At 36.1% G+C, this 15,753-nt stretch overlaps 1 protein-coding gene across 5 annotated transcripts in view; it reads right to left on the reverse strand.

Moving 5' to 3' along the window:
* Window positions 1-15,753, reverse strand: part of CCSER1 (coiled-coil serine rich protein 1) — a 1,085,521-nt gene that overhangs the window by 499,740 nt on the left and 570,028 nt on the right. For all 5 annotated transcript variants that reach the window (XM_084787310.1, XM_084787312.1, XM_084787314.1 and 2 more), the window contains exon 9: window positions 5,831-5,908. In XM_084787310.1, the coding sequence (XP_084643436.1) occupies window positions 5,831-5,908 (78 nt within the window). The remainder of the gene's footprint in view (window positions 1-5,830; window positions 5,909-15,753) is intronic.

Genomic DNA, 15,753 nt, shown 5'->3' on the forward strand with positions numbered 1-15,753 from the left:
GAACTGACTCTTTAAGTATTCTGAACTGCAAATTACACTCTTTGGTATAAATTTTCTATATACTAATTCAGCTTCATAAATTTACAATTGTAATTACGATCTTAATATGGCATCACTAAAGAGTATAATTTCCTTGCATTCTTACTTTACAGTGCATAAGGTTAATGATATATGTGGCTTGCTTTTAAGAAACTTTCTAATGGAATATTCTAAAATTTCCTGCTCCTGTGCCAGTTCTGCATAAATACATTTATGAGACATTCCCTTAGTTCTCTATGACTACATTGTAAAATCACTTTATATCTTTATTTTTGAATACTTTCATTATATCAGTTCCAATGTCTTTGTTCCCTAATAAATCCATTTCAGTATTTTCCACTGGCAAAGTCAGATAACCTTGACGACCTTCAAATCTCAGAGTGTGGAGCGAGTTCTAAAAGTATCATCCTCGAAGTAATGAAGCCAGTACTTACAGACTATTTATATTGCACAAGTATTGCCTGTGACTTGGAGAAGCCCCTTATACACAGCTGGGTGTGCAGTTACTGGACCCTTTCTATAATAACTTGAGTACTAGAAGATGGTTCTAATGATGCTCCCGGAACCATCTCTCAGAGACACTAAGAGACAAATATGCTTACATCAAATCTTCCAGAGAGAAAGGAGGTTGAGAGAGTAGAGGAGGGAGGACTAGACAAATACATATGCGATTATCAGGAACTACAGCCATGCTAAGCTTTGTTCTCATTTCTTATGAAAAGTAGATATGACGGGGATTGCTAAATCATTATTCCTTCAGGTGGATACCCAGTGAAGGCCTGAGTCCATCGTTCTGTAGGGTGGATAGTAAAGGTTAGGCCTGCGTCATTGCTCCCAGATAACAGAACACAGGAAGCCTGGGTCCTCTTACCTCATGTAGGCTTTGTTTGTCCAGTGTCAGTTTCTCAACATAATCTGTTTCCAAAGTTAATAACATAGAAGTCCTTTTTTTCATACTAGGTAGTCTCTATGTAAACCTGACTATTCATATCCAGGACTGTGGCAAGGAGAACACAATTGTCTCACTGACTGAGACTTTCAAGGGTCTCCAGAGAGGACATTATAATAGGATGTCTATCAAAGATACTTTCCTTTCTGCTTCCAAGGCACACACCCTACCCCACCTAGTCCAGTGCGCCCCAGTGCAACTCTTCTGATGCCACCCAACCTCATAGCCTCACAGACAAACATCAGGTCTTTCCCAGGGGCCTCTCCCTTCGCACAATGCTCTTAGAATATTCTGACGCATTCTATCATTTCTTCATTTGTTATCCTTAATTTAATGTTCAATATAAAGCAACTTCACACGCGATAGGAGACTACCCGGGGCCTTTTAATGAAATGTTCAGGAAAATAGTGATATTTGTTGAATATGAATTCAACAAATTTTCAAAGCTCTGTTATAAGCCTATCAGTATTGAACACACTTAGTATCTATAGGACCACATGAGAAGGAACCTGTTTTCCTGTTAGCATTTTTAACCAATGTTCTTATTCAGCATATAATATAATATGAAAAATAATTGTCCTAGAGCAATCAAAACCCTATAGCTTGCTATATATATGGTTCAATGTGCAGGTGTAAACAGAAATGCCTGAGTTGAGTATTAATACAAATGGAGGATTTGGTAACACCAGAACATATGCAGACACAATCAGACATTCTGACTATGAAAGATGACAGCAGCAATGTAGTCTGGCCAGGAAGACATAGTACAGTACAGGCTGTTAGGAACCAATTCAAATGCTGAATTGATGACTATTCAACTGAGACAGTATATTAGCATGGAAAAAAACCTTCCCATTCTAGAACACTGCTAATCAACAACTGCAGTAAAGGCCGAACATCTACATTTCTGTCCCAAATGAGACAGGGCAAACTCTTCTCAAATATTTACTGGATCTCTGTATACTAACTGCCAGGAGTAGCTTCAAAATGAGATCTAATAAAGCCAGTAGAAGTTTCAAAATACACAGAAAAATGTACTGAGAAATTCTCTCAATGTCTTCATGAATAATACATTTTGCTATTATTTTTCTAGCCTATAAGAAGAAACCTCATCTATAAAGCAAAGGTGAAAAACACAGGCTATTACTAAATCGAACCATATACACACATATGTATGTATTTATGTGTTTATATATACATTTATTCATGTATAAAAACATACATATATGTATATATATGTGTTTATGTATATAGATATGTGTATGTATACATATACATAAATACATATATACTGCACTGGGTTAAAATATTAGTGAATTTACCATTTGACCAATTTTAAATAGTCAAATGAAAAGTAATATTAGCTAGACTGATCATACTGACTAAATATTTGATGGAATATTTTGTGATTTCACATTTTTAAAGATGATCAAAATCTTAAATTCAATTCTAACAAACATGTTCTGTAAAAATTTAAAACATATACAAATGAAAGCAGTAAATCTCTTTACTCAAAATTCTAATACTAAAAGATAAATTATGTGATCATTCTGAGTGAAATTAATGTATTATGTGCAATGAAAATTTACACTTAGTGTCAATCATATTTATAAAAATAACATTTTATAAAACATAGTAAGGAAGCAAACTATTTCTCAGGATTAATGAAACCCTGAATTCTCTCACTAATATTTAAGATTGTCTCCTATGAATTTAGCTATTTACTATCAAATATTTTAATCAAAATATTATTTGTAGTAGCTATCAAGCTTCAAAATATTTACAGGCAGTATATATGCTGTGGGGAGCCTTTATTTACATGGTTGATGCAACCAGAAATATCTCAATCTGTTGATGTGGTCTTAGAGCAAACATTGTTGCTTCTCAACTCTACCCATCCATCTTGCCTACAGTTTCACTAGCACAGGTGACAACTCAGAATTTATTGGTTTTCAAGAATTCTGATGAAGTTTCTTCATGGAAAAGTTTATTTTAAATTCCTTTAGATTTGTTTATAATGGTCTTTTATTAACATATTTCATTCTGTGTTCATATGGATTCCTTTCTGATGTAGGATGTGTAGCAAAAGCCATGCCCTGAATGGTAACGGTGACTTGACCTTCTGTAGTCTGACATTAACCCTTCTGACACAGGGTCACAAATGATCCATAAAGAGTAATTGGTGTTTGATATTGACAGCTCAGAAGAAGCTGGTGGGAAAATATAAGAGCTGAGGATGGTATACAAGTTTCTACAAATGCTTTCTCTCTTTCTTGAGAAGCTATAGCAAAATTATGAATAGATAAAATATGTGCGTGTTTTCTAAAATTATAATATAAAATGTATAATATGTTATAAAGAAAATATTATAAAATAGTCATGCACTATTTCAGGCACATTAAAATATTGAATTATTTACAATTAAGAATTGCAGTTGTTCCAGGTAGTGGTGGTGCATGCCTTTAATCCCAGCACTTGGGAGGCAGAGACAGGCGTATCCCTGTGAGTTCAAGGCCAGCCTGGTCTACAAAGCAAGTCCAGGAGAGCCAAGGCTACACAGAGAAACACTGTCTCGAAAAACCAAAAAAAAAAAAAAAATTACAGTTGATAGATGAGACTTCCTGCTCCTGGTGAAATGTAGATGAGTCATAAGCGTCCCAGTTATTATACAATTCATCATTCTAAAATCATCTTACTAACTTTAATTTATTTACAGTTTTTTCTCCATGTTTTCATATAGAAAGTACTCTACAGTTTTTGCATGCAGTTAAGTGTAGTTATTTCCTTATGTGTCTGTAGTCATTCATTTTCTGATTCTGAGAATTGTGTTATATAATACATGGATAGGAAATGCTTAGTATATTTTAATGAACATGATACTCTCATATGTAACAGCTCCCCAATCTTTAATGAGCACTTGAACGTGGGATTCTTTAGAAATTAATACCAAGGAAGTATTTCACCTTGGTCTCAGGTAAAGGGCTGATCTGTTTTTCATTACATGAAGACAACTTAAGAACGATGAGGACTTTAAGAGAAATACCATGTTCGTGACTCCTTTTTAAATTTTAAACTTACATGTTTAGAAAACCAAGTACATGATGCATGCTGGAGGAAAGAGGCAGCAAGTAGTTGAGGTTCTCACCAGCATTCATGATGAGTCTAAACGCCTTGTGGAACTCCCATTCCACCAAAGTCTTGTTGTTGTTTGTTTGTTTGTTTGTTTCTTTCTTTCTTTCTTTCTTTCTTTCCTTCTTTCTGTGGGAGTCACTGAGCCTATTAGAATGCAGGTTCCCAAAAACTATTTCTGAAATCAAGCCCAATTGCACAAGAGTTTTCCTTGTCATTGTATTAAGAACACCTTGCACTTCCTAACAATCCAGACACCTCACAGATCCCATGATAACAAATAGTTTCACCTTCCTGAAATTCAGATAACTAGAGAAGAGCTGAGTTTATCTGAAGTAGCTGGATTCTAAGCTAACCTGTAGTGTGAATGTGCTATCATGTATATTGCAATACAGTCTGACGAAGTATATGCTATTATAGTTTCTTGAAACTTCTCTGATTTCCAGACTTAGAAATACACAGATAATTATCTAAAATATAAGATGAGGTTACACCTTAAAATCTGATACACAATTTAAAATTGCTATATTGAGGACAAGAGCAAAAGTCCTGTGAAAGAGATAAGCAATGGATTACTTATGATCAGCTATATTAAAATTAATAACTCATTTTCTCTCAAAAATAGAGATTAGCAGCATGAACATAACATATAAGACTAGGCTAGAAAATTGCCCTAATAATATTAGTATCTGTAGAATATTTAGATCTCTAGAAGAAAACATTACAATAAATACAGAAAATTCCTAGGAAAGCATAGATTTCAGGACTTTTAAATTCAAACTACATTTTGAAAACAATTTGTGCTACAAACTGGTTTATTATATAGTAAAATATTAAATATATTATTGTGGTTTACATTGCAACATAAGAGTGACATCTACTTTTTGTTATCTGATATCATGAAATTTGAATATAAGTATATGTTATTATTATAGTGAAATCTTCACAAAACTCAAAGCTGCATGCATCTAGTTTCTTATCAACAGAGTAGTGATAGCTTACTCATCATTTCTAAGTGTAAGAAATGGTTCTCCCAACAGATAACAATGAGGAAGAAAATTCTTTGCTTTTTAGCATAAGGAATTTTAAAGCTATGAACTTCATCAAAACACAAGTTTTAGAGCTATGTTTTTAAAGTATTGTTATTTAGTTAAGCTTTACAAAAATCATACAAGATTTCTGGAGGAATATTGGGTTACAACACATTTTACAAGCCTATCAGCAAGTATTTTACATTAAGAAAAAATACTAACTTTTAATTAAATTAATTGCATTGCCTACACTGAAGCCTAAGAGTTAAAATATTATTGTAAAGTTGGGATTTTCCCCACATGCTTGTAAAATAATGCTTGGCCTTAGGTTATTGCAAACAGAATAACTTTATTAAATTCCTAATAAATAAATTAACATTTTCTTATAAACATTATTCTAGTATTCTTCTATATGTTTCTATGTGTCTTAAAATTTGCTAGCTCAGAAATTCATGTTAGAGATATTAGTTTAACAAAGTAGGACTTTGTTGTGACATTTGGTGCCTGGAATTTTTTTTCTTCTAGTTCTATAGGATGTTTGGGGATTGTTTGATAACATGTGAGGAATAGAGCACAACCCAATCCAATTCAGTTAGTGAAGAACATCACAGTGGAGGTAAAGAAGCTATGGAAGTCTGAAGACCAGTGAAGAAATTAAAAATAGTTTCATACAGCTACTTACATCACAGCCTAGAAGTTCGGTCTGCGTGGATTTATCTACTCGTGAAGCAAAGGCCTTCTGTAAATGCTGCACTTTTTCCTGCAAAGTGAAAAAAACAATCACAGTGATGATGAGACATGCGCTTCTGTGCTCATAGTTGTTGCTTCCTAAAGCTTAACTAATTGCTAATTCATGAGCCACTGAGGGTATGTGTGTGTACACTCAACTATGATGGTGGGGTTTTTTTTTTTTTGAGTTGGTATAAATATTTATAGCTTAGTTTCCAAGTCACAACATCCTACTAAGTCATCTTTTCTTCTAGTCTAAGAATGACTGTTTTATTTTTTTGGTGAGGAAGGTCCCCCACCCCAAAGTCTCAGGCATTTGAACACAGTTGTCAAAGTGTGTCTTGTAACTCCGCAAGGCTGGCACATTTTTAGATTTGAGTGTAGAAGATCCTGACGCCTCAGCTGAGAACAGAGAGAAGAAATATTTTGAAGCCAACTTAGACTGGAAGCAAGTGTGACATGGAACTTTTCTTGGGCAATAATATTTGTAAGTAACTGAAGTCGAAGAGATGACTGCAATGAACGGTCTAAAAAGCTACAAGTTCAAAATTGCTTAAGGACAGTCATGAAAGAATAACAGTAGGGAATGAAGCCAGTGTTGCTGGGTCAGACCAGAAAGTATAGATGTGCCAAAGGATGGCAACAGAGTGGCAAGGCCAGAGCAGATAAAACAGGACACTGTAGACTTGACTCCAACGTGGCTTCCTTAAAATACTACTCTATGATAAAAGGCCAGAAACATATTAGACATAAATCCCGACACAGTGATGTGAACCTGTCTGTGATGTCATACAATGCATAAAAATAAGTCAGAACAAAGCAAGACAGAGGAGAGGGGCATCTGGGGGATGCGCAAAGGGAAAGTTCTTAGCCACCTTGCTCTATGCCGGTCCCCCAATCCCCTCAGGGTAAGCAATAGAATTTTTCTAGCCCCCGTGGGGAATAGTGGAAGGTTAAGTTGATTCAATTTCTCACAAACTAATTTACAAATGAATCTTTAAGTATGATTATATAACTGACTTCAGCTTTTTCTTTGCAAGCAGTTAGCAATTTGATATTTCTGACTTAAAATACACAGGGTGGTTTTTTTTTATTTAAAATTAGTAAGTAATATATGTAGATAAATTACATAAATAATGTAGATTTTGTAGAGTCAAAATGAGATGAAAAGGATGTTTTATAGTTTACATTTGCCAATATTTTGGTTACTAAATGTATACTGATTTGGCATACTGTTGGTCATTGCTATTTAGTACAATTATTTTTTTTTCTTGTCCAAACCTCTGAGTGATTAAATTGTAGATTAGAGGTAGTGGCACATGCCTTTAGTTTCAGCACTGTGAAGGCAGAGGCAGGTGAATCACTTTGAATTCCAGGTCAGCCGGGCCTACAAAGCGAGTCCAGGACAGCCAAGGCTACACAGAGAAACCCTGTCTATAAAAATGAAAAACAAAACAAAACAAGCATACAAACAAACACTCAACATTTATTCAGTAAAAATGAATAAATAAATGGATATATGACAAAGAGAAATAGCTTTTGAACTTAAGGAGAATATTTAACTTATATTTACATTTTCTTTCTTAACTGTAATCTTTGATACTGTAATTATCACTCCTTACATCAAATGCAAATAAAGCAGTATAGGCTAGATGTCAGGCACTGTAGGAAGTAATATATAATGCTCATTTTAGGGATATTATTGTCACTTAAGCACAAGAAATAGACATGAGGTTAGAGATCACTCAAGACAGTAAGTAGAATTGAAAAGTCAAACCTTCCTCTGTGTCCAAGCTTAGGGTTCTTGTACATAATATCCAACTCAGAGAAGCTATAAAGAAATGTTTTTATCTCTATGTCTTATATGCAAAAATGTACCACATACATAATTTCTGTAGTCACTCTACAGGCATAATTGTAGGGTGGTAATAAGCTATTCTTGAATTCCATCTGTTTATATTAGTACATTTATTTTCTGTAAAAGTTACAATTCCATATATATGATTAGAAATGCGTTTTATAGTAGAAGGCAGGAGTAAAGATTAAGCTTAATATTAAGTTATAACACAAATTTGATGGGAGAACAATGTGGAAAAACAAACATACAAAAGCCAAATTTTGAGAAGGTATGAAATTCCTTTAATGGCAATGATAGCTAATCATAGCAGAATATTTTTAAAATATTCAGTTTATTCTAAGAATCATACCCAGGGCACAGTCCTCTCTCTCTCTCTCTCTCTCTCTCTCTCTCTCTCTCTCTCTCTCTCTCTCTCTCTATCTCTCTCTCTCTCTCTGTCAAAATGGACATTAATAGACTCTTTCTACACAACACATGTTATCCATATAAAAATGCTAATTTCACATGCCAGCATCATCCACACACTCCTAGTCTTGGTTAGATTTCCAGCCCTTACATGGAAATTTACAATCATCTATAATTCCAATACTAGGAATCCAAGACCCTCTTCTGACTACTGCAGTGATCAGGAATGTGTGAAACTCATAGACATACATATAGGCAAAACACTCATATGCGCAAAATAAATAAATCCAAAAACCCAAACTGTTAAAAAAATTATAATCTCTCTGTATACCAATAACAGACATCCTAGGAAAGGTATAATGGAACACATCTGCTCTACAAAATAACAAGAAGACAGGAAAACTAGGAGAATTGAACTAACCTAGCAATGGAAACACTAAAGTAGAAACTGTAAAACCCTAAACACAGAGAGTGGAGAAGACTCTAGAAGACACATGCCAATCAAAATAACCACAACATTTTTCACAGAAGCAGTAAAAAAAAGGCCTAAAGTTCATAACATACACACACACACACACTCACGCATGCACATACACACTCCAGATATCCAAAGAAATCCTAAGGAGGATTTACTATACCAGATTTCAAGGTGAACCTGAAAGCTATAGTAATCATAACAATTAATAGTAACAACAACAACAATAGCATGGTACTGGCATAATATAATATAGAAAAGTAGATCAATGGAACAGAATACCAAAACAAGAGTATACTTAATTACAGCCATCTGAATTTGGCAAAGATGCCAAAAAAAAAAAAAAATACAGTAGAGAAAAGACAGCTTCTTCAACAAATGGTGCAAGGAAAACTGGATGCCCACATCAACCCATAAGCATGGGAGGTCTTTACATTTTACATTTTCTACTGTTATTCTCAATCCTTGTCTTCCAAGATTTATATTTCTATGGTGACCTTCTTGGGTAGTTTTGTTCCCTAGATGCTGTTTTTGTTTGTTTGATTGATTACTTTTAAGGCTATTGTGAGCAGGAGTATTTCTATGATTGGTAAATAGAAAGGCTGTTAGATTTTTAATGCCTGTATTTTTTTATAAAATACATATATATGTGAAATATATTTATACGATATATGAATATATTTGTGTATGTATATTATAAACGAACTAATGACACTAAGGGTGATAATTGTTTTCTCAAGATCCATAGACTAACAAAAACCCCAGTGCTGGGCATAGAGCCCTGCAATAAATTTGTTGGTCACGGAAACCCAACAGATTGCTCAAACTAAACATCTGCTGCCGTCACCATTTGTTGCTTCTCAGAACGTAAGTAGGGATATTATTGCTGAAGATGCCACACAGGGCACAGGACTTACATGAACTAGACTGCAAGCCTCTCCCTGAGGATTAGCTGTCATTTGACCTGAAAGGACTATGCTAGCTGTGAAGAGTGAGCAACAGTCCTCCCCTGCTGCAAAGCCTATGAACTACAGCAGTGATCAGCCTGGCAAGCTTTCCTCTATAGTACACTAGTGGCACTTAAAGCTTGGGGATAATTAAGGTCTGTTCAATATAAGAGAGCTCATGCTTGGTAGTTCAACATTTGACACTTTTGAACAGCCTGTCTATAGGCGATCACTCAAGCTGAAAACATACCTATCTCTAAAAGGAGTGCAGTTCACTTCGTTTAAGCAGTAGCTTGCTCTACAAATGAAGACTGAGTATGGCTAGAGATTGAAATTATTAGGAATACTTGTAGCCCAGACGAACACATATAATGTTCTAAATGAGAAGCATGGGACTTTGTTTTGTATGATGATACGAATCAAATTTGTGTCTTCTACTTGGTTCTAATATCATTATTGTGGGTCTGAAGTTGTTGAATCTACCTAAACACCCTGCACATTTGTTGCACATCTGTTTCACTTGTGTTGTCCTTATCCACTGCCTAATAGTAAGCAAGGAGTGGTGGATAGTTTGGGATAGTAGTGGATAGAGGTGTTAGTTTTTTTCATAATACCACCTCTTATTCCCACAGCCTCTGGCCTAGATTAAAGGGCATTTCCTCAAAAGTGTCTACTGGTCAGGAACTTCTGCACATGACCTTATTTGTCACCAGTGTGTTGGAAGATAAAACCACATAAAACAAGACTGGTTTTATTAGGATGTCATTAACCTAATGTTTCTGGGGTCTTTAAAAGAAGAAAAGTATGGTGAGAGTCTCACAGAAAAGATGTCAAGAAGGTCACATAGAGCCAGAGGTGGTGCCCACAATGATAAGGCCTGAATTAAGAAAATATCCAGTTTCCTCCACCTATATTTCCCTACAGAACAAGCTAAAGAACTTTAAAATTGCCAGCAGTGCTTAAAGGCCAGGAAGGTTTCCTTTTCCCAGAGTCTTGGAAGAACGCTGTCCTGTACATGTTGACTCCAGAATTCGGGTCTGCAGGTGAGAAGCTGTGTGCTAAATCTGCTCATGGCACTTTGTTAAACCAACCCCAGGGAACTAATGTATCTTCCTAACCGGTTTTTGCTTTCACACACTCTCCATTCCAGCTCTTCTGTAAAAACATGTTAGCAATGTAAAAATATATTGGATCCCTGTTGTGTATCAATTTCCTCCCAGTTAAAATTGCTCATCTTGAAGAGAAACTATGTAAGACACAAGATGTGAAAACGAGGTAAAATAACATGGTGTTCTAAGGGGAAGTTAAAAAAAAATTTCCACCCTGAACCAATCTTGTTAAATTCAGGAAGGAGATAACTCAATGGCTTCAGGAGTACCTAAGCAGAATCACAAGGTCTCTGTCTCCTCAAGCATATGGAAGCTATAAGCGTGTTGAGAAACACTCTCATACAAGTTGCTGGATAGTAACAGAGGAAGGCCCAAATGCCTGAAAGAAGCTCAGATCAACTGAGCCATCTGAAGAGGCTGTGCAGCACATTCAAAGACTCCAGCTTTTGTGAGTTGTCAATCTGGATTGGCGTTGGTGGTACGATTTTTTAAAAAATCATGTCTACTCCAGTATACAACCCCTCACCTATATAACTGGACATAAAACTCACTGGGTCCCCAAATAGGATTTTCCTAGTATCTGTCATTGGTTTTCCATCTGGACTCAGTAGAAGAGTGTTATTGTCTCCCCAAGACAATGTCACAAAACAATCCTATCATTCTTTTGTTAAAAATCTCCTAATGACCAATTGGCTTTCCAGAACCAGTCAGTCCTGAAAACATAAATATTCAGAAATACAAGCAACATTACACAGACTTGCATTTATATATTTAAGAATACACACACACACACGCATGCACACACGCTCGGACAAATGTTTGTAACAATAGTTAATGAAAGCAAAAGACCTGAATATAAAAGAAAGCAAGACGGTATATGGAAAGGTTCACGGAGGAAAAGAAGGGTAAAGCAACATAATATGAACACTCCAGTTGCTAAATTGGACCACACCATAACTAACTGCTGAACTCCACTGTCTCAGGAAAATCGTTCTTAGAAGACACACGTACTATGGTGCCTCACATTTGACCATGTCCCCTGGAGGGGGAGACCTGGTGGCACTCAGAGGAAGGACAGCAGGTTACCAAGAAGAGACTTGATACCCTATGAGCATATACAGGGGGAGGTAATCACCCCTCAGGAACAGTCATAGGGGAGGGGAATAAGGGGAAAATGGGGGGGGGGGAAGGGAAGAATGGGAGGATACAAGGGATGGGATAACCATTGAGATGTAACAAGAATAAATTAATAAAAAAAATTTTTTTAAAAAGAAGATAGTGTCTAGTAAATAAGTATCTCTACCACTTAAGCTCTTTGTACAACTTTTCTCATTTCAATTGTTAACATTTCTCTTAGTCTGTTAGTCCATAATTAGCCTGACTTCTGTCCTAGTGTATTAACCCCTTAGACAAGGGGCCATGCATTTTTAGAGCCATGCAGTCTACAAACTGCCACACAAAGATGATCACATTTTCAGTCTCCATTATTGCTTCCAATAAAGGAAGAAGCAGGAAATGAGTGAAGACAGATTAGGTTTCAATGGCTCTGGGGATAACTGGTGAATGTGACATCTACACAGGCAGTTTCTATCTGGGCATTAATGCTGCTGAAGTGAAAAGCCTTGTAAATTTTCTGGCATTTACATGGTACATAAATTTAAAGAGGGACAGATTAGAAATAGAAAATGAGCTTAAGGATCGGTCCTGTAATGTCAGATTGTATAAATGCCTTGAGACAAAACAAAGAGAGAAAGACAGTTGTAGGAGAAAGGTGAAAATATTAGAGAATAGGCATGAATCACACTTGTCCCTGAGGAATTACTGATGTGAGTAAAATATGTTTATCCTGATGTACAGGATAAGATTCAGTTTATTCAGAGATGATTGTGTGCTCCAGTTTCACTCTTGGTTAAATCTTACATTGTGAGAAATTAATGAAGCAATGATACTGATGATGTGAATTAAGAAAGAATGGAGAACGTAAATATTTCTTTAGGCAATAGGGCCCAGAAGAATTTCGTGTCCTAAACATTGCCTTACTGTCAGCATGCTGGTCTGAAAACACATTTCTATTCGTCAGGAACACAGTCTAGTTCTATAACGCTTCATCTACATGAAGTAACTTCTGTGAGAAACATTCTTGAGCATCTACCTGCAGTTCAATTTTTTCATCTATAAATTCGTAGTTGAATGAGATGAAGGAATGTGCTTTGCTTCCTATTGGCACTGCAATTCTGCAAGATGAATCCCAGTGGTCCAGCACTAGCTTAGACTGCCTTGTCCTGGGAGAAGTCTGCAGTTTCCCTTTGTGTCTAAAGAATCAGTTCAGGTCAGAGAAAAAAGTACTGGAAGCTAAGATGGTTGACCTATAGTCTATGTCTGGAATGTTTATGTACGATGCTTTAGTTTACTTTCTTTGAATCTTCTATTTTACATTTAGTTCTAAATTCAAGAGCCACAGAAGGGCATTTGCTCTCTTTCATTTGAGATTCTGAAAGAATCGAGAATGAATACAGTATGACACAGTGCCTGGGAACACCCAGGAGAGCTAGGACAATTCAAACACCACAACAGTTCACAATTCTGCAATTCAACCTTGAAAGAATCCCAAGCCATGAATCACTACAGACACCTTCCTCCACTGACAATCTGAAAATATGGCAGAGTCTCCAAGCTTTTTCTTACTTGATATTTTTATTGAGGAAGATCAGTATGTAACATTGTGCCAACTTCATCACTAAACCTCCTGTTTTGAAGAAGATTCACTCGAAATATAGTGAGCATTTCATTGTGTGTTATTGATTCAGCGCCAATGGATATAAATTGTTTTTCATAATAAATTGTGAAGGAACACAAAATACGTCAATGCAGCCATTCATTCGCAGAGATACGCTGATGACAGCATTCTGCAAACATGAGCACAACGGAGATAAGATCACTGAACCCTTGCCGAGTCAGCACAGCCTTACACTTGACAATCAACCAGCAAATAGCGGGTGTCATGAATCAAACCTCAGCAGACAAACTGTACACACAAATCCAATTTTCCTGGAAAACCCAGGATGATCTAATGTCAGTCCATGCATAATCCTCAGGTTTTTCCTCCAGCACAGTCTTAAGAAAAAGCAAATACAAAATTGAGACCATCCCTACATGCACTAATTATACGAAGACCTACCCTACCATGTTAGAGAACCTAGGAATATTATATGTTACCAGCATAGGAATTGCTTATTGGATGTGAGCAATTTTTAATCTTTTGTTTTGTATTTTGTTTTTTTGTTTTTGTTTTTGTGAGATAGGTTTTCTCTATGTAGCATTGGCTGTTCTGGACTCACTTTGTAGACCAGGCTGGATCTGCCAGGTTCTACTAGGATTACAGGCATGCGCCACAGCGCCTAGCTATTTATTAATCCTATAGACAGAAAGAGTAAATAGAAATATTTAAAATTAGATAACTGAGTATATAATTTTAGTGACAGTCAAATATTTTGATAATCCATTCACCAGTAATGTTAGTACATTTAAATATCAAATAAATAACATGCACAGATTCTTTGTGAAATTGAAGATAAAATAACTTTTTATTTTGTTTACTATTTATTGTGACATTGCCTTATATTCTATGAAGATGCTACTCTATTATAAAAGTTATAGCCCAATAAACTCATTGTAAGTTGAAAGTATTCAAGTAAAAATCCTTTGAATACATCCGACCTGCTAAGCAGCATTGCTAGGCAACACAACATACGGGAGGACATGTATCACTTATACTGACGGCCACATGTTTGACAGTACAGAGTATCATTGTCAGAGCCAAGCAATGCAAAGCTACTGACCTATATTCCAGCAGAGAAAAAAAAGGATGGATTCTTTTAATTTGCAATTTTATTAGAGAGAGTAACACAAATAAGTTACTGCTTGTGGTACTTGAGAAAATACTCAAGTATGAAAGTAAGTGAAGATTAAGGACGTGTCCAAGTATACCAGAGTAACGACTGAACTGTAGCTGTTGAGCGGACTGAAGGAAAAGGAGGAGGATGTATATCAAAGAGGAGCAGAGATGTGTTAGCATCATCTGAGTCTTTTTAAAAATATATTTTATTAATTTATTCATATTACATGTCAAGTGTTATCCCATCCCTTGTATCCTCCCCTTCCTCCCGACCTCTCATTTTCCTCTTATTTACTTCCCCTATGACTGTGACTGAGGGGGACCTCTTCCTCCTGTATATGCTCATAGGGTATCAAGTCTCTTCTTGGTAGCCTGCTATCCTTCCTCTGAGTGCCACCAGGCCTCCCCATTCAGGGGACATGGTCAAATATGGGGCACCAGCATTCATGTGAAAGTCAGACCCCACTCTCCACTCAACTGTGAAGAATGTCCTGCCCATTGGGTAGATCTGGGTAGGGGTTCAAAGTTTACTGCATGTATTGTCCTTGGCTGGTGCCATAGTTTGAGCAGGACCCCTGGGCCCAGATCCGCTCATCATAATGTTCTTCTTGTAGGTTTCTAGGACCCTTTGGATCCTTCTACTTCCCCATTCTCCCATGCTTCTCTCACCTAGATTCCCAATAGGATGTCCTCCCGTCTGACCCACTTTCTTGATAAGTGAAGACATTCATGGTACATGCCCCTTGGGCTAGTGTCCAGATATAAGTGAATATATACCATTTGACTCTTTCTGCTTCTGGGTTAACTCACTCATTATGATCATTTCTAGTTCAATTCATTTGTCCACAAATATCAGGAATTCCTTATTTTTTTTCTTATTTACTGCTTAAGAAATGGTTCACTTTGTATTTAAGTATACTGTTAGGAATTATGATATTCAAAACAAGTGTTTAAATGTAAAGCTTATATCATCCCATTCCTCCTGTTGCAGTGTCATTGTTTGCCGTTGACTGTCCAGTTTAGTCCCACCAACCACACATTATTCTGAAGCCACCTTTCTTTCCTAAAATATAAAATATCACTCAATTTCAACTAATATTGATGTGATCACTTTGAATTAGGACAATATAGATGCAAAGGTATTGCCCATTTGAGCTTCTAAGGTGGGACGGAATCAAAGAATAAAA

The sequence above is a fragment of the Acomys minous genome (assembly GCF_964271855.1).
Source record: "Acomys minous genome assembly, chromosome: 6".
NCBI lineage: Eukaryota > Metazoa > Chordata > Mammalia > Rodentia > Muridae > Acomys > Acomys minous.